General features: G+C 44.9%; 1 protein-coding gene across 8 annotated transcripts in view; it reads left to right on the forward strand.

The window, feature by feature from the left end:
* Positions 1-25,387, forward strand: part of GRID2IP (Grid2 interacting protein) — a 103,669-nt gene that overhangs the window by 35,824 nt on the left and 42,458 nt on the right. The window contains exon 1 of one of the 8 annotated variants that reach the window (XM_030576981.1): positions 7,997-8,230. The exons of 6 other annotated variants lie outside the window; for them this stretch is intronic. In XM_030576981.1, coding sequence (XP_030432841.1) covers positions 8,217-8,230 — 14 coding nt within the window. In that variant the 5' untranslated portion in view covers positions 7,997-8,216. Of the gene's footprint in view, positions 1-7,996; positions 8,231-16,727; positions 17,604-25,387 lie in introns of those variants that run through there. One more of the 8 variants, XM_030576980.1, reaches the window with a different exon arrangement.

Here is a 25,387-nt window from a genome sequence, read left to right on the forward strand (position 1 = left end):
GGAATGACTGGGAATCATTCCTATTTTTACCCAGGCGCCCCCGGCCGACCTCACCTGAAGCCAACCAGGAGCACTCACAGGCTGATGATAATGATGGATAGCAGTCATATTGTACCGTCTGCCACCGGGGGAGGGGAGAGGATGCTGCTATTCATTGCCGCAGCACCGCGTCTACCAGCAGCATGCAGTAGACATAGGGTGACATATAAAAAAGTCAAGAAATGATTTTTCCCTTTTCTTTCCCGGGGGGAGTGGGGGGGTAAATTGACAACATATACCCTGAAACACCCCGGACAATGTGTTTGACTCTACAGGCATTGGGAGCTCAGCCAAGAATGCAAATGCTTTTCGGAGACTGCGGGGACTGTGGGATAGCTGGAGTTCTCGGTACCCCCTTCCTTCCTCCATGATCATCCATTTGATTCTTTGGCTTTCCGTAATGCTTATCACACAGCACTGTGCTGTGGCCTCTGTCTATCATAGCCTAGAGATTTTTTCAAATGCTTTCTCATTTCGTCTTCTGTAATGGAGCTCTGATAGAACAGATTTGTCTCCCCATACAGAGATCAGATCCATATCTCCCGTACGGTCCATGCTGGAGCTCTTTTTGGATTTGGGACTGCATCGCCACCCGTGCTGATCAGAGCTCCACACTGGGCAAACAGGAAATGAAATTCAAAAGTTCGCGGGGCTTTTCCTGTTTACCTGGCCAGTGCATCCGAGTTCGGACCGCTGTCTAGAGCAGTCACAATGATGCACTGTGGGATACCGCCCAGAGGCCAATACCGTTGATTTGCGGCCACACTAACCCTAATCCGATATGGTAATACCGATTTCAGCGCTACTCCTCTTGTCGGGGAGGAGTACAGAAACCGGTTTAAAGAGCCCTTTATATCGATATAAAGGGCGTTGTTGTGTGGACCGGTGCAGCATTAAATCGGTTTAATGCTGCTAAAATCAGTTTAAATGCGTAGTGTAGACCAGGCCTCAGACCATTCACTTTCTCTTCAGGAGGAAGTTTCTCCAACTTCTTATTGAGCATCTCTGAGCCCCCTCTAGTTCTGTGTTTTCTTTTTTGAGGCAGGCTGACATGAACTAAATACAGTATTCCAGGTAGGGAGCATTCAGTCAGATAAAATTAGTAGAAGATTTTCAGCATTAGTCACCATCTCATTGTTTCTCTAGCCTAATATTATATTTGCTTTTTTGACTATTGCTGCTGATTGAGCAGAGCTTTTCCGTGAGCTATCCAGAATGAAAGATGATGAGATGCCCTGATTTGCTGCAGACTTACTGGTTGTTGTATATAGTTTTTGGTTATTCCTACATGGCTTGAGATGGATCTATTCCATCAGGTATCCTTCTACCTTTTTCACTAGGGATGGGTTTAAGTCAAGTCTGTGAATCCAACCACCCCCAGACTTTGGAGATGGAGGTTTGAAATCTGGATCCAGATCTAATTTTTGTAACTTCAGTGGGTCTGAGCTTTTGATGTATTCTGTTCTTTTCTGTCTAGATAAATGTTGTACCAGGTCCATAACCATGGTATCTGCACACCACCAATAAATGCATTAGGTGACATGACTAGCATCTGTCACGTGTGCTCCCTTCCTTTTTCTTTCCTCTTCTTAAGGGGAAAAATGCATATGGCTTTTTTGGTTTTGGCTGTGTGCTGTATTACATGTTTCTATTAGCGAAGGCAAGTGGAACAAATGCACCTGGCACTTGGAATCAAAGGTAATGAAGTATGAGGTAGTTTTTAGTTCCTAAGGGAGTTCACTTCAAACTCTTGGACCAGTCTCTGAAAAGTTCAGTCTATTGCACAGGTGAGCTTTACCCTTGCAGTTGATGGTTCCATTAGGGATGTAAAATATTGTTTAAAAAGTTAACCCTTTAAACAATTAAAATTATATTGTTTAAACAGTTAATTGATTAAAGGGAGGGGGCTGGGGCTGCTCCGGCCGGTCTGAGGCTGGGCTCAGGTTTGACAAACTGGGCAGCGTGGCTGGGGCTGGGGTTGGTCGGCTGGCCGGCCAGCCGGCCCAGGCTGCTGGGATCGGTGGGCCAGCCAGTCAATGTGGGGCTGTTGGGGTTGGCCAGCCAGCTGGCTCAGGGGTTAACAGTTAAGGTTGGTTAACCAGTACGACTAATACCGGTTAACTGGTTAATATTTGACATCTCTAGGTTCCATTGGGCCAGAGGAGCAGAGCTATCACCCAGGGTCCTTGTCCTGGAACTTTAGATGATCTTTTAGGTATTCTTGACCCAGACCATTGAGTGCCTTGAAGATAAGGGCTGAGACTCTGAATTTGCTGTAGAGTATAAGAGACAGATAGCACAGGTCAGGGTACATTTCCTTTGCAGCAGAGGTGGAATGGAGTCTAATGCAGGGTTTCTCAAACAGGGGTCACCGCTTGTGTAGGGAAAGCCCCTGGCAGGCCAAGGTGTTTACCTGCCCTGTCTACAGGTCCAGCCGATCGTGGCTCTCACTGGCCGTGGATCACTGCTCTGCATCAAGAGAAGCTGCTGGAAGCGACGCAGGCCAAGGGACAGACTGGCCACCACTTTCCCTACACAAGCGGCGACCCCTGTTTGAGAAACCCTGGTCTAATGGATAGAGCGGGTGTGAGGGAGGCATTACTCCTGAGTTCTTTTTCAGACTCTGCTCCTGGGCATGTCACTTAACCTCTTTGTGCTTCAGTTTATTCTTCTGTAAATTTGGGGTGATATAATGCCTACATCTCAGGAGTGCTGGGAGGCTTTGAAAAGAATATTTGTTAAGCATCTGGAGGTTTTCTGAGAAAGGTATTGTTGTTAATATATTAAAAATGTGTGTGGACCTACAGCATACCTGGGTAGAGTGCACACAGGCTGTAATTCACATCAGTCTGTACTGTGTTCTGCACATTCAAGTGAATGGCAATCAGTGCAAACTGGATAAGGGTTTCTGGATGCTACTGACTGAATCATAAGTTCTTTAACTCTGAGCTATTGTATCGGAGGCAACAGGGTCCTTAGATTAGCATATGGAAATCCCCTCTCAGCCTCGCTAGACTAGTGTGTGGAAATCTACTCAGCCTGGCAGACTTGTGAAGTCTCCAGGATTTCAAGCCAAGCAGAAGGAAATGGTGAAAGGAGCTGTCCTCCCTCTTTATTTTAGTTTCCTAGCTATTTTAAAAAAACAATACAGATACCCCGCCTCTCTCCTTCCTCCTTCTGAAATCAGCCTGAGGACATGTCATGAGGGCACATGACGTCTGAAGGCTGAGTAGTGTGGAGGTCTGGAATGACTGTCTGGGATGGAAGGGGCTGTAATGATTTGTGCTGAGAGGCTGGTGGGTAACGTACATTTGCTTGGCTCTCACCCCTGCTCTTGCTTTCATACCCCAGTGTACTTTGAGTTGCTCCTCCCTCTCGTTCCATCTCCTTTGCGTTGATGCTGTCTGAATTCTGCCCACCCTTCTGTGTTGTGCTGGTCCTGTAAGGTGCTGTGCACTCTCCACCCCAGTGGAGCAGAGGGTGCTCAGTGCCTCTTTCCAGAGGATCAGAGTCCAGTGGGAGGAGATGAGATTTAGTTTTTCCATCTTGCTGGTGCCAACCCTCAGAGAAGTTGGGCAGCAGCAGCAGCAAACTAGAAATCCGGTGATGCACCAACAAACCACTCACCAGAGCTTCAGGAACAGCAGTTCTCATGTCTTTGAACTGTAACTCTCTTGGCCACCTGTGGAGTGTGGCCCTGGAATAAAGGGTTGGAGACAATGCAGAGACAGAAGTGAGATCTGGGAACAGAAGGAGCTTCTTTACAAAGCAAGCAGATAATTTCCCTTTAATTCAAAGCCTCCAGACCTGGAGACAAAGAGGACTAAGTATAATTAATGGTTGCGATTTTTTTGTGGTCGAGGAGCTCTGTGGTAAGTGTGGCCTTGGTTTAACATTTGATTGAGCATTTAGACCTAACAGTTCCCCAGAGTCTGCAGCTGGCAAGATCACCTCTTGGCTGGAGAGCCAGCTGGGTCCCCAAGGAGGATGTTTGGCAATGGGCAAATCTGAGGAACTCTTGTAATCCAGTTGAGCTCCCAGCTGTCTGTGCTGAGCACTTGGTGTAAAAACTCTGAAGAATGCTCCAGTTTCCTGAGAGGAACAACTCAGTGCTAAATGGACTGAAACAACATGTCCTCATGGGGCATGTAGTAGCTTTGGGCCTGTTATTGCCATGTGCTGAGCACCCTCCGCTCCCTTTGGCTTTAGTGGGACTTGAGTGCATTCAGCATCTTGCAGGGTTGGGCACTATAGACCAGATTTTTAAAACTATTTAGGCAGCTAAGCTGTAGGTAGGCATCTAGGGGGAGTTTCAGAAACATCTGCCCAGGCTTTGAATTCCAGCCCTGAGTGTCTATATTGTCTCCCAATATGCCAACACGTTTACTCTTTGGGATTCTTCATGCATTAGGGGCATTGTCCCAAACCAAGTGACTTAAGATGCGAATGCCTAGTCTTAAAGAAGACAGAAGTCATTGGCTGTAGTGATCTAAAGACACACTTCAGTGTGAATGATGCAGCAGCGTAGAGACTATCACCCTGAGTGAGGTCAGCCAGTCAGATCATTTCTCGGTGTTTGCGGTCACTGGTGTGCTGCAGATGTACGGTGTCCTGAGAGCAGATTTAACCCTTTGTTTTCAGTTCTGTGGGCAGTGATGCAAGGGCAGAGTTAAAGATGTTTGAGTGACCATAACTATGTGTTTAACATGTTTCCATTTTTTTAAAGTTTAACAAGAAATTTCCCAGCTAATCTTTTTTTAAGAAAAAGCAAGCCTTCCCAAAATTCTTTACCTTTACAAAAACAAAACCCATCCACAGGCATGCACACACACACGGAGGAAGGCTGAGGGATTTTTTAAGCATCAGTTTTTCTCCAGCAATGCTTTTTGTGATTAAACATACTGTCTTGTTTGAAAGTTGATGGGCAATGACCCTTTGAAGACAGTGTCCTCAGCATTCAGCTGAAACACCAGGGTTCTAAGGGAACCGTATTCTGAGGTGTTTACACCACTCCTGCTCAGTCCTTCCAGAAGCAAGACTCCCTGTAACATCATCACCTGATCTCCCAGCTCCAGATACTTCAGTCTCCCCCCTCACATAAGCCAGTTCCAGTGCTTCTAAGTGATTGAGATTCCTGCTGAGTTGTAAAGTCATTCTTTAAAGTTCCCCACATCCTTGTAACCCCCCTCCTGGATTCCCCAATCACTCTCATATCAGAGCTTCACAAGTCCATTGGATCCTTCCTTCACATCTCAGCTCCCCAATTGCCTCTGAATAGAGTTCTGCTACTCTCCCTCAGACCTTGAGTCTCCCTAGGCTTCTCTAGTCCCTGCTCTCCCTTTCTAGCAGTTTCCTAGGCTGTCTCCCTAGCCCACTGCAGAGAGCATCCCAGCATTTTCTGGGTCTATTCTAAAAGTACCCTGCTATTCCCTACAGATCTCTCCTTGTGCTGAGCTTAGAGCTTGCCCAATTATCAGCTGACCCTGTTCAGTCATGTGACTGCTCCTTAACTGTCTCTGCAGTTATTGTTAGCAGCTGAGGCTCTTCCTAAGCAGACAGGTTAATCCCTTCCTTGCCAGTCAAGGGACTGGGGTGCCCTCATCACACTCCCACTTAAGTGAATGGTGGTTTTGCCTGTGTTTAAGCTACGTAAGGGGTTTAGTGCAGTACTGAGAACAGAGTGACTTAATCTTTTTATGAGGTTCACATGAAGCCAAGGGTTTCCACAATAGCAGCTCACCTGTGTAGAGCTCATTCAGAGACTTTCACTCTGTGGTGTTTGCAGCCAATGAATTCAATGTGACCCTCATAAGATGAGCTAAATTGAGCAAACTCAACAAATGCCTTTTGGAAGGGGACTGGATGACTCAGAATAGATTAAATGAGATGGAACCTTTTGCCTGTTAGCTCTCAGTTTGAATTCAGCTCAGGTTGCTGAAATTTATTCCCAACTAATGATCCCTTACAATATGTGCTAAATACTTGTGCTAAATAATCAGCTCCATCTTGCATTTTGCTATGAGGCTGGGAGTACCTTTCTGAAGGAGAGCTTGGTGTGGCTCGAAAGCTTGTCTTGCACACCAACAGAAGTTGGTTCAATAAAAGATATTACCTTCCCCCACCTTGTCTCATCAACCAATGTCATTTAGTGGCAGAAATGAGTTGATGTTTTCTATCCAGTAGAAAGGTGTCCACACAATAAAAAGCCTGTCACCACAAATAGCACTAATTGGCTTCCTTGCTGGCAGTCTCAGAAGAAAGCCCAAGCACTAAATGGGCCCTGGAGCCTGAATTCCTTTTGGGAGGTGGTGGAGCATAGTAGGGGAGGCTTGTTGCTGTTCTGTGCCTGTGCTGGAGATAAGCCGAGAAACTCAGTCTTCTGGTACTTTTCATCAGCACTGAAACCTTTCCCCAGCATCTCTGTTTAATTTCCTTTACATTTTCTATAGTGACTCAGTCATTCATGGTCAGCATGCCATGGGTTTACAAATGCTGAATTTCTACATAAGAAAAGGAGCCCGTGCCTTTGACTTCTTTCAGTGGCTGTATATTCAGTCACTCAGCCTAGGTCCACACTACAGCTTTAAATCGATATTAGTAAAATCGATTTTATAAAACAGGTTTTATAAAATCGATTTTACGCGTCCACACTAGGGCACATTACTTCGGTGGTGTGCGTCCATGGTCCCAGGGTACCATTGATTTCCGGAGCGGTGCACTCTCGCTAGCTCAGTAAAAGAATAGGACCAATAACTTCGATATCCGTCCACACTAACCCTAAATCGATTTAGTAATATCGATTTTAGGGTTACTCCTTTCGTTTAGCTGGAGTACAGAAATCGATTTTAAGACCCCTTAAAATCGATTTTAAGTGCCTTGTAGTGTGGACGGTTACAGCGTTAAATCGATTTTAACGCTGTTTAAATCGATTTAACGCTGTAGTGTGGACCTGGCCTCAGTGTGACTGCTGAATTCTCTCTTATAAAGGTGTGTGTGAGATAGGAAATCATTAGCACCATATGACATCAAAAGCCAGTAATGTCCTCTGCCAGGCTGCTGCCTGCCCCGGTGACTCCTAGACACAGATACTGTAGTGATATGGGCCACATAAGTTCCTAGATATAAGAGGTCCAGATGGCCACTGACTTCTGGCCCATTTCAAAACCAGTGCGGTACTTTGCATCTGAAATCTTGGGGCTTCCAGTGACTCACTGTGCATCCAGGAGTAGAAGATAAAGAAGCAGAATGGAGACATGTTGCATGAGAGTATTCTTGGTTTTATCACTGGAATCCAATGGTTTCACAATAAAATACATACAGTCCTTCTGCATGTTAATTCTCTGATGAATTATTTTAATTGTCTATTTCAGCACAAATTTAGTAATTTTTTTCATAGAGAAATGGTGAGATAAGGAGTGTTATAATTGGGTCCCCAGCAAGCCCCTCTGTGGTCTGCCCTTTGGGCAGTGAAACTAGCATTTTTTCTGCTGATAGGGCCTTCTGTGCCCCCCCTGCAAGATGTGCACTTAGTTGCCATCTCTTGGCCCACAGTTTACCATGCACTGTCCCCTGCCCCAGATCCCAGCACACAAGCACATTCTTTCTCTGGTTAAAGCACACCTCTGGATGTGATGCAGATTTTTCCGTGCTGGCATGTATTGTGCGTAGAGTAATGCAGCTTATAAATCCCCAGTTTAGCTTCTAACCCCAGCTGTAGCCTGATTGGCTCTTTCCTTAGCACTAGCTGGATTTAATTTTGGGATGCTGGTGCTGCTGTTGGGTCTCCTCCTTTGATGATTCCTCCATATGCCTCCCTTTCTCCCCCCTTAATGATTTAACATATTTCCTGGAAGGTGTTTGTTTGGCATACCTTAAGAACCCATAGATTTAGCACACAATCAAATCCCCCTTCTGGAGAAACACTCCCCCTCCCTCCATGCTGGGGTTGATTTTTTTTTTTCAGATGGATTTCAGCCCATTTATCCCGAATTAAGCTCCTGCAGATTTTAATTTGCTGACATTTTCATCCGTTTCGTTGTGGATAGCAGGGATAATGCACGTGCTGTGCCAGCTCCTCGCTGTGCTCAGGCCCCTTGCCCATATGGTTGGTGTACATAGTTAAGTGCACAATTTTAGTTCTGCTCAGATATGATGAAATACAGCAGCAAGAGGGAAAGATGAGCTGCCTTGGGTAAGTAACAAATGAGACCTTTCCTGGGGGAGTCGGGGTGGAACTGGAATGATTTTTAACAACTTAATTCCATAATCTAATGATAACACTGCAAAAACTCAGCCTGCTAAAGTTAATTAATGCTAAACATCCTCCCTGTACAAGGGCTTCTGTCGTAGGTGACTTGTTGGGTCAGTGGGACTCAGCCAAGTAGAGGGAGACATGGAAACTTTTTCCTCGATTCCTCAGGCACTTATAAATGTCAGACTTGTTTTTTTCAAACAATGACTCCAAACAATGGAACTCTCTTGTTAGTTGGGGAACACCTCCAGGTTGAACTTGGGTATCGGTGTGCAGAGGTGTGTGTGTGTGGACGATGTCACATATTTAAGTTAGAAAGTGACTGTGTTGTGATTTTGGTTAGTTTGGGGCCAGCTGGGATCCCAACAGTGTGTGAACTTCTGGGCTCTTCTTTCATTTCACAACTGTTTTTATTACATGGAGGAGTTGCAGTATCAGCAGAGAAGTTGCAGCACATCGCTATACTGAAGAGTACCTTCCTAATGCTGTCTCAGAATGACTGAGTATTTTTTTCTAGATACTTTTAAGGGACACTCAACTTAAAAATCATGTGTTATAAAGAAACAGATTTCTTTCTTAAGTTACTAACAGCATTTTAGTGCCTTAAAAATCCAGTGTACTGGTCACTATTTCTGCTCTTTGTTTACATTTTGCATTTCTCTCAGCTTGGACAGTGAATATCAGTGAAGTCGCAGTCACTTTTCGTTATCATCTGTTTCACTTTTAGGTGCCCAATAGAGCAGTGTTTGGGTTTAAAAACAACTATTTTCAGTAGAGTTGTTAAGTTATGGAAATGTCTAACCCTATCACTATCTGCTTGATTGACACTGGATATTAATTGACTCTTTCTATTGCTCCTCAGTGTTATAAAAGCTTGTTTTTACAAACTATAAATGTTAATGCCATACTTAAATTAATATTGTCCCTTTAACTTGGGGCTTGACTAGCTGAATGTGTATAGTGCAGGATACATTAGATTCTAATCTTCCTGTCTATTCCACTGACCTCGGATCATATTTGTTCATTAGATGATAACTCTAGGCATGTTATGCAGTTTATTATACATATTTATGCACTTTCTTGACGTCTTTTCCTCAGGCTGTATTTTAGTGTAAGGATGCGTTCAGCGGTACAGTGTGTTACTAGTACTTACTTTATTGTAAATTATTTGTCTGCTTTTTAAGCAACCTACATTTGTTGGGAGAAAACCAAACAGTGTATTCCATGAACATCCCCTACTTCCAGGGAGATGGGAGTATGAGTGATTTTTTTTATCACAGTCACTTTAGATTGCTGACAAAGATAAAACCTTTGCCCACCAGGGATTCTTCTATTACTGAAGGGTTTCAACTAAGTTCATTTTAGTAATGGTTCAGACACAATCTATTTTTTCTCGGCATGTTTTTCACAGCAATAAAATTGCTTGGAATGTCACAGTATTAAACTACGACAGCCATCTGTGACACTCACTGGATAAGAAATTTAATTTTAGCCAGAGGGATTTATATATTTTAGATTGTGCCATTTTCCCCACTCCCCCCAGCCAAAGATCCGCTTCTCTAAGCATGATGGATGTTTTCTCTGTTTTTATGTGGAAATACTGCTACTAAGAGATATAGACAATATCCCCATTGGATTTGCTTTATTTTGTCTTGCTGATTTTGTACAGAATTTAGAACTTCAAACCGAAGAATGCTCACATCTTGTCTAAAAATCCATGCAGATCTTCTGTGAAATTCTGTGCAAAGCAGGAGAGATAAAGGAGGAAAAGCAGCTTCTTACTTGTTTCCCTTAAAAAACCCACTAATCTTCTAGTCAGACATATGTTAAACGATCCCAAAAAGGAATTAGGGCAGCAGAAAAGGTATCTGCAACTGGATAGCAAGAATAAAAATAACTGGGAGTGAGGCTTCTTTTACATTGGGGAAAATTCAAATAGGTCATGACCAGTATAGCCCAATGTAAACTCTCCTGTGAAGATACCACTGTTTGGTTTGACGTAGTTCTTTCTCATTATGTCATGAATGGTTTGGTCAAAACAGATAGCAGGTTATGTTTTTAAAAAAGTTAAAAATGATTTGTATCTGTTATGTCAGAAAGTAATTGTTTGATTCAAAAATGTTTTTAGCTTTCTGTAAATGAAACAGCCATGGGAAGCTGAATTAGTTGTTATTTCCACACCATGGAGTTTAAAAAAACAGACTAGACCCTGAATAGACCAACGTGATTGGATGTGCTTGGAAAAGCTGTTGCTGACACATATCAACCCTTTAGAGTTAGAAATGCATTGACATGTATTTAGTTCCTTGGAGGGATGATATATTTTCACAAAACCTGGAGCCCCCTTTCTGCCATACTGAAATATCACTCCTAAAAGCAGAAGGAAGGAGCTCACATCTCCTCTCACTTCCAGCAGTTTTACATCACTAATTCTCCACTAACTTCCAGAGACGGACTCCAGTTTTTCATTGGTATATGTGAGTAAAGGATCAGGCCCACTTTTTTCAGTTTTAGTATGTGAGGGGCATAACTGCTACCTGCATGTCTCTGGGAGTGCAGGCTGCTCTACCCTTCAGGAGGAAGGAGGTATAGACAGGGTTAAGTGGTCTGCAGAGTAGTACCTAGTAGCGTCTTCACTAAAGTGCTATAGCCGCGCAGCTGCACCAGTACCTGGGGCTCACTGGGGACTGCTTTGGCCCCTTTTGTAATTTAAAGCAGCCTGAGGGTTGCTCTAATTTATGTTGGCAGAAACAGTCCTTTAGGGGCTGTTATGGACTGCAGCATGGTTTGGCCACACTTTTGCCAACCCTCTGCCTGCTCCCCATGCCCTATCAAGCAAGCTATCCTGGCTTTACAGCAGGAGAATCCCCAGCTACCCTGGTAAGGCTGTTTCATGCTGGCTGAGGATTGTCAGAACCCTGGCTCTAACTCCCCTTATACTTTGGGGAAGTTTGGATTCAAATAGGACCCATGTCTAAATTAAGTAAAAGGAATTCAGATTGTGGACTTTGGACTCTCCTATGAAGTCCCTCTGGGAATGGAGGCATGATGGAGGACTGAGAGAGGACTCATGGCCTGATTCCTTGTTAACCTTGTCTCTGGTGTAGTGCTTTACACCAATGCAAAGGGGATGCAAGGCATGACTATTCATATCGGGTGTGTTTTACCCGCATTTGGCACTGATGTAATTGAATGCACAAGATGAGGGGCAATGGAGCATTGGGGCCTTGGAGTTTGGATCCCAGGGGCGGCTGTAGACATTTCGCTACCCCAAGCACGGCGACATGCCGTGGGGGGCGTTCTGCCAGTCACCGTCCCACGGCTCCATTGGACCTCCTGCAGGCGTGCCTGCAGAGGGTCCGCTGGTCCTGCGGCTCCACTGAAGCCGCAGGACCAGCGGACCCTCCGCAGGCATGCCGCCAAAGGCGGCCTGCCTGCCGCCCTCCCGGCGACCAGCAGAGCGCCCCCACAGCATGTCGCCCCAAGCACACGCTTGGCGTGCTGGGGCCTGGAGCTGCCCCTGCTAGATCCAGATCCAGATCCAGATCCTTTGCTCTCTCAGTGCACTGGGGCACTGTAAATGGCACACAGTAGGAGTCCAAACAGAAGGAGCTGCAGATGGTAATGAGGAAGGTGCTGGGCAAAATGATGTGTGGGAGCTGACTGCAAACACTCAGTTTCACCAGCTAAGCAGCACCTGCCTGCAGGGACAGTCAGCCAGCTAGAACATGCTGAACTGTTAAAGGGGAAACAAGTCAGCCTGCTCTCCTAGCTTTGTGATCTACATATAAGTTGAACCAGTTCATCTCCAGTGTAACATCCCCTTCACAGAGACCAAGTTTGCTAGCATCTGCCTCACAAGATACCTCTGAGCCTTGCTGGTACTCTTGCCTAGATGGAGTGGTTTCTCACGATAATGTGTGTATTCCATAGGCTGGGAGGGCCGCCATGCAGCATTCAGAGTACTACAAAGTGATGTTGGCTATGGTCCGAATTCAGAGGTGCAGCCTATGGAGGTGTTTGGTCCCAGTGTGCCTGCTCTATCATGATCTGAGGGGTTCTTGTTTGGTTCCAGATGAAGGGTGACAGCACAGGGCCTAGAAAGAGACAAGTCTGAAGTCGGGAAACCAAAAGAAGGTAGAGTGTCTGCAGAAATAACCCCCTTCCCTTCTCCCACAAAAGTCTAGACTGATTGATTGGAGAGAGGCAGGCTGCAGCTCCTGTTGGCAGAGCCTGCACTCATGAGAAAGGTAGGAATTGTTTTAACTACACACTACAAAATAACTCTGAGAAAATGGCTCTAGGAGTTAGGTTGAAGCCTAGATGTGCGATCTGGGCATCTACTTTGCAGTGTGGGAATAAGTTTTGCTTTGGAGTAGGCTATCAGTTGTCCCGGAAGGGAGAAGGTAAGTCACCACCACAGGCCCTGTGGGCTAGTCCACTGCATGTGTATGTGGTGCTTTTCTGTGCAGGGAGGGGCAAGATGACCCTAGGGGTTAGCCTGCAGCCTGTGTATGGTACTTGGCAGAGGAGGGGGATGTGGTCACTGGGCCTCTGGAGGTCAGCCTGGAGCATGTGGGTAAGTTGATGCTTGCTTCAAAGGGATTAGGTCACAGCCTGTGAATGGTGCTTGGCATTGTCATTTGCTAAGATGCTTAGAATAGATGATGCAACAAAAACTTTGGTTGTTTTGCCTGTAATGAGAAGTCCCTGTGTCTCGGATATGTCTCTGAAGCAGGATTGTCAGAATTACCCTTCACAGTAGGACAAAGCCACTTGATCAGAATGTATTAAATTACCTGAGCAGAAGATGACGTCAGTTTCAGTAGCTGAAAGGGATGTTACAAGCCCATGTACTTCTCTGCTGATTCCTCCCAGATTCTGGAGCTCATGTAGTGACAAGTGAGAGCGCCCCAGGGACCAGACTCCCATCTATTAATAGAGAAAGTCACCCATTAACGAACACAAAGTGTTACAGTGGCTCCAGGGAAGCACTTACTGGCCTTTTGTTCTGGGAGATGGTGCCACAGTGGCAATCAATAGTTATCTGAACAGAGGATAGTAGGGTGTGTGAGTGCAGAAGGGATTAATATGGTATCTTCTTGCTGTTAGAGAAACATTCTGCCATGCAGGGGATCTAAACTCAGGGCTAGAGCTGGGATCAGGAATGCTGCAGAAACAGCACAGTTGGCACCTGGGAGAGAGGGAAGGCGGTATTACCTAGTCGCCCTGGTTTTGATGCTCAAAGCAAAATCTATGGACTCTGAAACAAATCACATCCAGCCCTCAGCAGTTGGTGGGAGGGCCACTACCACCCAACAAGTGTGATTCTCCTCTGCACTGTACCTTGTGTAGCTATGTCCACCTGTGCGAAGTGAGTGGAGGGCTAAGAGGAAGAATAAGGGGAAGGAATCCCAGATGAGTCCCTTTTCCTGAAAAATATGAAAATATTGGATTTCTCCTTCGGTTTAAACAATATCCCATTATCATGCCTCCTTCAAAGCATTGAGCTAATTATCTGGATCAATAAAAACATGTTATGTCAGCTTTATTGGCTATACAAATGATTCCACTTATTTTGGTTTAGTACCCTATGACATACAGACTTCATTTGACTCTTTCCTAGCATTTAACAAGAAATCTGGAGCCTGTGTCTCTCTGCTCTCTTACACTGGAGCAGCGCAAAGCATTAGCCGTTGGAACAATTTACTAATGGATGTGATGGGTTCTCCATTGCTTGGAGTCTTTAACTCAAGACTAGATGTCTCTTTCTCAAAAAACCGCTTTAACTCAACCAGAAGTTATGGACGTTATACAGGAATTACAGGGTGAAATTCTATGGGCTGTTATGTAGGAGATTAGACTAGATGATTTTAACAGTCTCTTCAGATCTTAAATATCTCAGGATATTATGGTTTTCCTGAAATCCTTATCCCCTTTGTACTCAAACTTTATGCTGTCAGAGCTCCAGTTGATGACTTTGGACAAAGTTTTGCATGAGTAAAGATGGGGAAGGTCTGGTTGAGAACTTCAGGATTTGACTCATTGTTCTCTGTTCTGATTTGCTTAGCTCTTCTTGGTTTACAAACAGCTATCACATAATGACCAAGTCAGCATCTATTCTCAGGTGGAAAAGTGCCTTCACTTCTCTTTAATGATAATTATGGCCACATCTGCAAAACGTTTGTGGCTAAACGAATAATTAAGCCTTATATTACAGGGAATAATAGTCTAGTGCACATAAAAATGCATTGTGTGAAAATTACAGTTCTGCGCTTGCTGCAGAAGCTGAAGTAATAATTTCCATTTGCAAATCCTTCTTGCGTACAGCTTGTTTTGTAGAAACTCTTATGTTCCTGGGTTGTTGTTGTTGATGGCCTGATTCCAAGACAGAGACTGTAAATACATGCACATGTATTGCTGATTTTCCAGCTCTTCTATTCTCCGGGATATGCATGTTTCCACTGTGTCCCTGAGCATACTTGCAGAGAACATGCCCTGCCCCAACTACTTTAAGGTCTGGGGTTTGTATCATGAGAGTATCCACTGAAGTGCTGCGGTGGAAGGATGGTAGCGGTGGAACTTTGTTTTAATTCTCTTTAACGGTGTTCAGTTGCAAATAACAGTTCCCATTAACCTCTTTAACCCTCTAAGGTTCCTTGCGATACAGCCTTTGCTTTTAGGGGGATGGTGTGATATCATACGCAGCATCTGCATTTTGGAGAAATGGCAAACACCACCACATCATAATACCAAGTCAGATTTTGACAATGTCGTGCAATGTCACAGAAAATATATTTAGCTACTTCCAGTGCTTGGTGGCAGAATGCTTATGTCAGGAAGAGACATGGTTCTGTGAAAAGTCAAGTGGGACATCCCTAATATACGGGTTTGCAGAGCATTAACTGGGCTATTTGTGAGCTGAGAATAGACAACTTTAAGCAAGTACTGGAGGTAAAATGTGGCCCCAAATTTAGGTTTAAGAAATAAGCGTTACAGACTAATACAAATGTTAGAAATAATTTATTTTTTAATCCCAGTGGAAACAGGTTTTTGTTTTTAAACCATGAATTGTGCCCTGCAACATTTGCAGCTTACACATTGCAGCACTGGGTTGGTGCATAAGAACCTGAAAGTGGAATTGGCTAAATTCCAAAAGTGAATATAACTGACTGACAAATTAAAAAACTGGCATAAATTGTGAACAGTAAATTACATTTTAGAAAATTACTTCAGTTTAATAACCTAGGCTCTTGCTGTATTTGTGACACAGGTAAGGATGTTTGCATGATAAGAATAAGTGATTTTTTCTGTTAACCTGGCAGTGTATGTTTAAGGCTGAAGCATTTTTTCCAGGCTGGTAGCCCTATTGGAGGAATTTATATAGTACAGCTCAGATGTCATCCAAATATAGTTCAGTACTTTAACCCATCCTGAGACATTACAAAATGGACTTTCTAAAATGATGTTATCTTTACTGATAAATAATGTACACTGCAGCGTAAATTTACATGGCTCTTTACAACCCTGGATTAGGCACTGAAGAGTGTTCAGTCTAACAGCTAACTCACCTCCCTTTTCTGAGCTAAATCATCTCAAGGGGCCTCCACTGCCTAGCACCCTGGGTTGTCATCTACCCTTGTGCAAAATGACTGTAAAAATGCACTGTGCATTGTTTCTGCAAGTGTAAATGACAGCACAAGGTGAAGGGTTGTGGAGAATCAACCCATTGACTCAGTAGAAGCCGGTTTGGCCTGTATTTGGCACAAGTGAGAATACTGCCATGAGCAAGGCAAACAGGATTTCTCCTAAATTAGATGAGACAAACGTAGAGCAGTGGCCAGCAGTCAGATATGGAAGGGTGTGGGGACTATTAATCACGAGAAGAACAGTGGGAAGATTCTTGGAGTAACTGGGTTTGAGGAGAGAGAGGATGCCTGGCAGAGGAAGATGTGAAGACTGTTCCACTTTTGGGGACAGCATGGTAGAGGGAGGGCATGAAGCTGAGGAGGAGAGGAGATAAAGGACTCCATCCTGCAAGATGTAGAACACCTCCTTCCTGCCAGGGGATGAGGTCATAGCAGCTCCCGAGATCTAGCCAATGAGAGCAAGCAGGAAGAAAGACTGGGAAGAGGAAGGAAGGGGATAATGCTGAAGCCCTCGTTCCTGCAGGTGTTGGTATTGCTTCTGCTTCATACCCTTGGGCAATGGTGTAAGGAACGAGACTGAGCATTGCACTCAGCTCTGAATCACATTGGTCTCAAGAAGGCTTTTTTCAAATTGCGTTGAGGCATGAGTGTGAATGGACAGAAACACAGATAGGCTCCTGCTGTGTGTTTGAAACACCACAAGAAAGGCAGTTGCTTCTTTGGCACCATTTCTCATTCTGAAATAGAGCTGGTGTGATTTTGAAGCAGGAGCGTAAGGGGAGGAAATGTCATGGCTGAGAGGGAGAGTATAAGCTGGAAGGGGTATAAATGGGTGATAAATCCTATATCAATGCAGCACCAGCTCCTGAAGAATCAGGGTTGGGAATAAAGCCATCTGCTGGAACAGATCTGAACCCCTAGCCTTCCAGGCAAGAGGCTCTGAACTGAGCCACAGGAGTAAAAGCTCACCGAAGGATAGGTCTGAAAACAGCTAAGCAATCCAGAGTCACTGGTTGCTGTTTTCCTTTAAGGCTTTTCACTCATTATAATAGCATGTAATTTAAACAGAAGCACTTTAGAAGTCAACTAATTAGCACTATCAGAGGCAACCCTCTGGAGTTCAGGAAAGATTGGTGTCCTCCTTTCTTTGCAATAATGCTACAAGATAGTTTCCAGCTGGAACTACAGAGACCGTGTCTGCAGTTTTAGAGAAGGCAGGAGGCTTGCTTGCTGGGGTATGGGGAGACAGAGGATGGTCAAAAACATCTCTCGAGCCACTGGGCAAAATAAAAAGCAAAGCAAACCTTAAAAGCCGAATTGATGAACAAAGACCTTATTATGTGGTAAACCCTGAATTCTGGGACAGAGAGTGCAAGAAGCTAGACAAGAGGAAAGCGTGAAAGGGGAGACAGGAGAGGCTTATCCCAGGTACAGTTCATGGGCAAATGGTCCATCTGGATACATATCCCTCAGCAACTGAGGGAGGTGTAAAGTGACAGCAGGTGCACCGGCTGGTGTGTGGTTTGCATTAGTTTGGATCTGACCCTGTCCTGGGTGTGATCCTAGGCTGACTGTCATCTGCCTGAGGATCTGAAGAATCTTCCTTTTGTTCCTATCACACGCTTACCAATGGGAAAGGACCGGAATTTCTCTCGACATTTTCGGTATGTCTTACAGATCTCTCTCTTTCTCCATTTATAATGCATGATGTGAGATTTAATGAGGATGTCTCATAATCTTTGGCAGAGCAGACTAATGGGTCCCACCCCCACAAACATCGTAAGGCTGATTTTACTAGTGACTTCTGTTGTTGCCGTTTTATTAAACTATATTCTTTAAACATATTCTCTTGTGTATCATGTTGTGAAGCAGGGAGGTGAGAGTCCCTCTTGATATGGCTCTGTGCTGACTGCACTGTGAATATTGTTGTACATTACCAGAAAGATACTGAGAAATTGGAGGGAGTTAAAAGAAAAAACAATAATAAAAAATTCAGGGGGCTGGAGGGATTGGGGAAAGATTCAAAGAGCTGAATCGTCTGGTTTGGTTAAGCCAAGTACACAACAAAAGTCTGAGGGGTGTAATTGCTGAAGATGAGGAGGAATTATGTAGAATGATATATAATATAGGTGTAATGGGATGAAACTAGGAAAGGGAAAAATTAAGCTGAATATCGGGGAAAACATCCCGACAGTGAGATGTATCAGGCTGTGGAACAGTCTCCCCAAGGGAAGGGATGGAAGCTCCATTGTTCAGATTCTTAGATTTAGACTGGTCAGAACTCTAGGAATGAAAATACTGACGAGAACAATCCTGCACTGTTAGGAAGCTGGACTGGATAATCTCAGGTTTTTTTCCATCCCTAACTTCTCTGATTGAATCCTGTATCTCCAGTGGAGGTGCCATTCTTAGCTGTAGAGTCAGCCCTAATTGACTTGGAGCTCTGAACAAGTTTCAGGCTTCTCTGTTTGGTAACTGTGGTCAGAACTTGTTCCCAATCTTCTATCTGAATCTTATTGGAGGTCAGGACTGTGGATCTAACCTGCACTGAAAGTCTGCAGTTTAGAAACAATATCTGCTACAGAAATCACAGCAAACTGGTTCTGGTTAACACATCATTAGGGCACACCTGTTTCTGGAAACCTCCACTTAAAAAAAAAAAGTATCTTTTGCAAGGTGCTGCACTGGGCATAGGAAATAGTGGGAAGGAAGAAAATACCTTGTCCCTGAAATATAAGTTGGAACAATGGGATTTTCCTATATTAAGACAGACAAATCACTACAGCCTGTTTTGTGAGTTTTTAAAAGCGTGATCATAATAGCTATACTGCAAATCCTTTGCTCGTATTAATTAAACAAGGAGAAACAAGTGGTCCTTAGATACTATGGTGATGGGGGTCTTATAAAGATCCAGGTTAGATAAAAATGATGATTACTTTTAAAATAACACCACCTTGTTACATGTGCTTTTGGCTCTAAAGCTGGGAACATGCATCCCCCAGGTACACAGTACACATATATACAGAGTGAGCTTTGTAAAAGGAGTCTGCGTGGACACAACCCTCTAAAGCCTTGTCTATCCTGATAAAGTAACGGAGTTAGAACACGTTAACTAACATTTTTTAAATAACACAACATGAAACGCAATTTTATCCTTCATATGGACCGAGATGGTTATGTTTAAAAGTGTGTATCACGTGCTTACCTAACAGGTTTTAAACCTGACAGTCCTTGTTCACACCAGGGCAAACTCATTTAATGTCAGTCTTGTTAAAATGTGTTAATTAACACGTGTTCTGACAATGTATTTTCCCATAATAGACAAGGCCGAAGAGCTGTGCTCTACACTTGGGAACAGTGGCAGGACCCCAGCAGTGGGAGACACCTTATCAAAGATGATGAGATGTGTCTAACCCTGACCATGTTGATATTTAGGTGCAATATCAAGCCATCTTCCAGTAACAGCAGCTTCCCTGGCCCAGCCAACAATCAGGGAGATAGCCGAGGAGGATGCCGAAAGCAAGAAGGAAAGTGAAAAACCAAAACTACTCCCAGGCATGCGCACACAGAGAACAAAGGGAGCTGTGAGAATATTGCCACTTAGGGCATGCTCAGTGCTGTGCGTAATTGTGGTACACAGCATAGTTACCACAGTGATGCGCACCTTGGAAAAACCCAGGGTAGATTAAAGAGTGAGCAAACTCAGGGGCATGGATACCCCATGCTGACTCTTTTCTTCATCCCATTGACATGCACATATTGTGGTGGATGCCACAGAGCAACGGCACATCATCAGATTGACCTTTCATGCTAGATGTACACAGCTGTACTCCAGCTTTGGGTATGTGTGCATGAGTGAAGAGAGGGTTAGTTTCAAGCCCCTGTATATTTTGGACTCTAAATACAAACATGGAAGCTATTACCTTTCTCTTTGTATAATCAGTCAACAATTTCCAGTGCAGAGTATATACAGTCAGCTGAGAGAGCCTGGGGTCTGAACCCTGGGCTCCCCTATCACTAAGTCATCTGGCCGGTTTGTGTTATGAAAATGCAGAACATTCAGAAAGCCTGTAGCAGTGGGCAACCCTGTTAGCAGCCCTGGAGCCTTGGCTAAAGCTGCAGGCCAAATACTGCTGACACATGGGGTCAGGTGTAGCTCTTTAGACTCCACCCGGAATGTACGGGAGATGGTGGTAGCCCTCTGGAAGAGGGGGTTAGGCTCTGGTTCCCACCAGAGTGGAAGGAAGTGTAATAGCTGCCACGCCTGAGGAAAGGAGCCCTAGAGGCTGCCAATGTGGGGTCAGGGAGTGCCATTTTGGAATTACCTTTTTTGTCAATGAAACCAGAACCAGGGTGAGGGTTTTCAGCTTGGCAGTGAATGTGAAGAGTTACTCAGGAACTGTGTGGGGACGATACCAGCAACAAGGCGTGAGTTCCCCACGAGCAGCATGGAGGGGTATTTTATGTCATATAAAGATAATACAATGCAGGGCTTGGAGCAATGTTTCTGTATCACCAAAGTACTGCAGTAAGTTGATGCAACCTGGGGACATATCTTCAGTGAAACCTCTTTTTTTTCGCTAGTCCTCACTGACCTTGTTCCACCGTCGCATTTCAGACCTCAGAGCAGAACCTTAACGGGAGACATAAGCTGTCAGATCAATTTATTTTGCTACCGGAATGACTGCATTCTGCAGCACACAATGCACAGCCAGCTAGAGACTATCCAAGAAAGACCCTATAGCTCACGAGCATGATGACTAGTTGTGGAAGTTTGGAGTGATGACTCAGTGCAGATGAAGGCTAAATTGTTGCGCTGTCCCTTCAGATTTCTGCCTGCGGAAGGTGAAATGCACAGAATGAGTTAAACAGTGATTTCTGTGAAGAATGTTCCTTTAGCTTGGCTGCAAGGATACTGAGCATGGAAATACCTTATAATTAATCTGTTAAAAATATGTTCTTCCTCTGTGAAATCCTCTTGATACCTCCTGGTTCACCAGAGGCCTCCCAGAAGTGCACCATTCTGCAACAGTGAAAATACTGTGGGCTACAAAGAGACCACTGGCATCTGTGACGTTGCTTTTTCAGAGAACTTTAGTGAAGCAGGAAGCAGCCTGAGGATTTTACACAGGGCAAAAAGATTTAAACAAACATGTTTATGTGCTGAATGCCAACATCAAGGTTCGATGGACGTGGAAAAGGGGAACTGCATGCCTCCCCAAGATTGGGTTAGTTGGAGGAGAGGGTGCTGAATGTAACCTGAGATTTGATTAAGGGGGATGGAGTTGTGTTGAGTGCTCGGATGCCTGGCTAGTGGAATCATTCAGCATAGAAACCAGGACTTAACTCAGTTTTCATTGTGGCTTTAATGTGCCTTGGTCCTGATCTGAGAGTTGGCAGGGACAGAGACATTGCAGATACACTGTGTGTTCTGAATGTGTTTTCAGCGCTCCCAGGTGTTGGCAGGGCCCTTCCAAGGTACCATCCTCTCCACTCCTATAGAATCACACCAATTAACAATGGCGAAAGGCCTGTGGCTCCTAGTTTGGTGGTGCAGATGTTAGTTTAGTACCTTGGGACTTTTTGCTGTGCACCCTGGGCTCCTCATTCCCAATAGAATGCAAAGTCTCTAATACAATGCAGAGTCTCTGAGGCAGGTCCTCTGTGTCACCACCACTTGCCTAAGCAGATTTGCAGTTGTCATTTCTATGCCTGCAGCACAGAGGGGTGGCTTTATTTACAATAGGGCCTGATTCTCCTCAGCCTGGCATCTTGCGTCACAAGTTATTTCTGTGCAAAATGGGTGTATCCAGTGGTGAGAGAGCAGGGAATTCTCATTTGGTAGCATTTTTACAGCAACTGCATGGGGCTAAAGGCAGCACAAGGTATAAGCCCCTGGGGAGTCAGGGCCAAAAAGCCATGGAAGCTGTGTCAGCATCTGGTGGAAGAGCAAGTTATGGTGCCATCCTGTCACGGGTCCCTGGGAGCCTTTGATATGTGGAAATGCTCTCTTCCTCTCTCTAATAAGATACAGAACAAAGCTTTAGAGAGCACATTCAGCTGGGCTGGAGGTCCCCACAGAGATGACTGAACTCTCCTGCTGTGCCCTGTCCCATTATGCACTGGATATCTCGGGATGGATTCTTTGCGGACTGTCTCTGCTTCAATTTTAGTAAAGCCCTGTATAGCCAGAGGCTCAGGACATGAAGTGAGGGTAAAGAATTGAATGTTTTATTTTCAGTCAATGCAGACCTTGTGTGTATTGAGTTATCAAGCCATTCTAGGGACCTGTTTTAAGGAGTAGCTTTGAGCAGGCACAAAACACTCCACCTGTTACTTTTCTAGGACATTACAATGCCCTCAAATGGCAACCATAAAAGCCTGCTCCCCGCTGAATTGCACAACTTCTGTGAGACTCAGGCAGAATCAAGCCCAGAGTTGATCTGTAGGGGGCTGGGACCATGCTGTCCCTTTGCTGTGCTTTCCAATAAACTTCACAGATATATTCTGCTTTGATGAGGTTGCAGAGTGTTTGTGGTCTAATATGGAGTGTTTACTCAGCCACCCCAAATATGAGTCTTGAGGTAGTTACTCATAGTAATTTACGATCCAGACACTGGCTTTTTGCTAAGCTAGTGCATTATTGCTAACAAGGAGATTTAGTGCTCAGATGCTTCTTTAATTCAGTGGCCTAGCAACATGGATGCAAAAAGGACAGCTGCATGCTATAACATATTGTAGCAGGTGCACTTTTGGTGCACAAGTGACTATGACTGTGCCAGCTGCACGGCCCTCGCTCCCCACTGGGGGTGTTCCCAGACCAAAGAATCAGGGGAGCAACACTGGGCTTGGGCTTCGATCCAAAATATTGAAAAGGCTCTTATTTAGATATTAATCAGCTGGTATCTGATCTGCTCCCTTTTGAGAATTACTAAGGGTTCAGATCACATCACTTTCAGAAACACTATTGCATTTTCCTAGATATCGAGTGTGCAGAAAACAGTGTCTTCAACACCACTGAATAGTGGGAGCTAAAGGGAGTCCTTGCACATTTTGCGCACACAGTGGATTTTGGTATAGCTGTGGCGAAGTCAGCCCCATGGCCAAGTAATCCCACCTCAGCTAATTACATTCGGTAGGCTTAGGAACTCCTTTTGCATTTGGATCCAGTATTCACTTTGTGCCCTGCACCATCATGTAGTGTTACCGATCATTGCTAAACAGTTACATCCCCCCAGACGCATTCCAGTGGTGAGTGATATGATTCTTGTGTAGACTGTATAGTTTTGAATGAAATGCACCATGTGAATAATTATAATTTAATGGTTTGTAAAGTGCTCTGAAGATGAAAAACACTTCATATGGTTTTAGTGAGATTATTATAGCAGTCTTTTGCCCTCATTCTTGCTAACGACTCCTAATTCTTTAGCACTGAATAAGTTAATAGTGCAACACTTAAATATCTTGTCATCATGTTTACAATACTAGCTGAGTTTCTCTCTCTTGTGGTTTTCATTTAAAGAGTATGGGCCAGCTCTCATCTGGTGTGAATTGGAATAGCCACACTGGCTTTGCCAGTTTATACAAGTTGAGGTTCTGGCCCTCAAATTTTAACAGCCAAAAAAAAGAAAAAAGGGGGGGGTGTTATTTTGCATGTAGAGTGTCCAGCGTTTACCCTCATGGGGAAGCAAAGCACAGTGTAGTGGTTAGGGCACAGGACTGGGAGTTCTGGTCCTGACTGTGAGACCAGTTTGCCGTCTGCACCTCAGTGTCCTCATCTGAGAAACGGGGATGATGCTGTTAGTGCCAGGTGAGCTATTTGTTGTCACCTTTTAAAAAGGAATGTAATCCTCTCTTCTGTGTCACTGTGGGGGGTTGTGCTGATTTCCCAGCACACAAAACACAGCAGTCAGGCAGCCTGCAGTCAGTTGTGGTCCCTTCTTCCCAGGGCCACCTTGATAAGAGTTTAGAGAGTCCAAACAGAGCAAAACTGGCAATAGCAAAACAAAGACAGCAACTACAACCACCACTCTCCACATGCAGACCTGTAAGCGGGCTCCAGTACTGCTATCCAGCCTCTTAGGCAACCCTTCCCCGCTCCCTCTAGGCTGCTACATTAACCTTTTAGGGTCGGGGCTAGGCAGTGTCCTTGTGTCTTGTCACAGCCACTTATTCACAAACACACTCTGATTTTTATGAATGTGTTAATTTTTTTTTAAACAATCACCATATTTAACATGAGCATATTTCAGTCTCAGGGGTGCTTGTGAGCAGTTTATGCTACTTATTATTAATGTATGAGCAGTCGGTTTGAGTTCTGCGTTTCACTATGAGGGAGTTAAAGCCGTCGCTGTACTTGGTAGACATGGGATTTAAAACCCTCCCTCCTCCCACTACCCTGAATTCATCCATTTTTTCCAAAATCCCCTTTGATGAGTTGCCTAAATAAAGGGGGACAACACTCCTGGGACCTTGATGCCTTTGACGGGTGCAGCTGCAAATGCTAACCATTCCTGCTGCAGCAGAGACACTCATTATTTTCTAAGCACAATCAGGGATCATTTTTCTTTTAAATATTTTAAAATAAATGTTAATGCTGGCAGAAGGGGCCAGATTGCAGCTTGGGATTCCTCTGCTTCTCCACAGAACGGGCATAGCACAGGCAACAGGAGTGCTGTTTGTCACCAATGTGTTAAATTTGACCTGGAGGAACCACTCGATGGAGCAGAGTCCTCATGGCCCAATCAGTCCCAGATAGCGTGACCAGATGAGAGCCGTGAAATAAAAAACAAAACAAAAAAACAAGAGCCAGCCGCGGAGGAAAAAAACAAAAGCAAAAGCAAAAGCAAAAAAAAAAAAAAAAAAAAGGGCCACCAGGAAAAATTGGTGGGGGCTGAGCTCCCTCCTGCAGCTCCACGCCCCACCCCTCCCACCCCAGCTCACCTTTGCTCTGCCTCCACCTCCCCTGAGCTGGCTGCTCCGTCCTGCTTCTCCCCCCTCCCTCCAGCACTTGCGCCGCCATACAGGTGATTAGCGCAAGCCTGGGAGGGAGGGGTGAGGAGGAGGAATGTGGCCTGCTTGGGGAAGAGCCAGGGTGGGGATTTGGGGAGGGATCCAACAGGGCAGTGAGGGGGTGGGGCTGGGTGGTGGGGCCAGGGCGGGGATTTGGGGAGGGATCCAATGGGGGAGGGAGGGGCGGAGTCAGGGTGGGCCAGAGTGGAGTTTGGGCGGGGGGGCACGAGCCCCCTTCACCTGTGCACCGGAGGGCAAAATATCGGGACAATTTGCGTCCCGACTGCACATGGGCTGGGATGCGGGACAAACAAGGAAATATCGGGACAGTCCCCATAAAATCAGGACGTCTGGTCACCCTAGTCCCAAGGCTCTAGATTACCATCTAATGCCATTTGTAATGGGAGTTTAAGTGAATGGATGGCTGCATCCTCAG

This window comes from Gopherus evgoodei, chromosome 10, assembly GCF_007399415.2.
Source record: "Gopherus evgoodei ecotype Sinaloan lineage chromosome 10, rGopEvg1_v1.p, whole genome shotgun sequence".
Classification (NCBI taxonomy): Eukaryota; Metazoa; Chordata; order Testudines; family Testudinidae; genus Gopherus; species Gopherus evgoodei.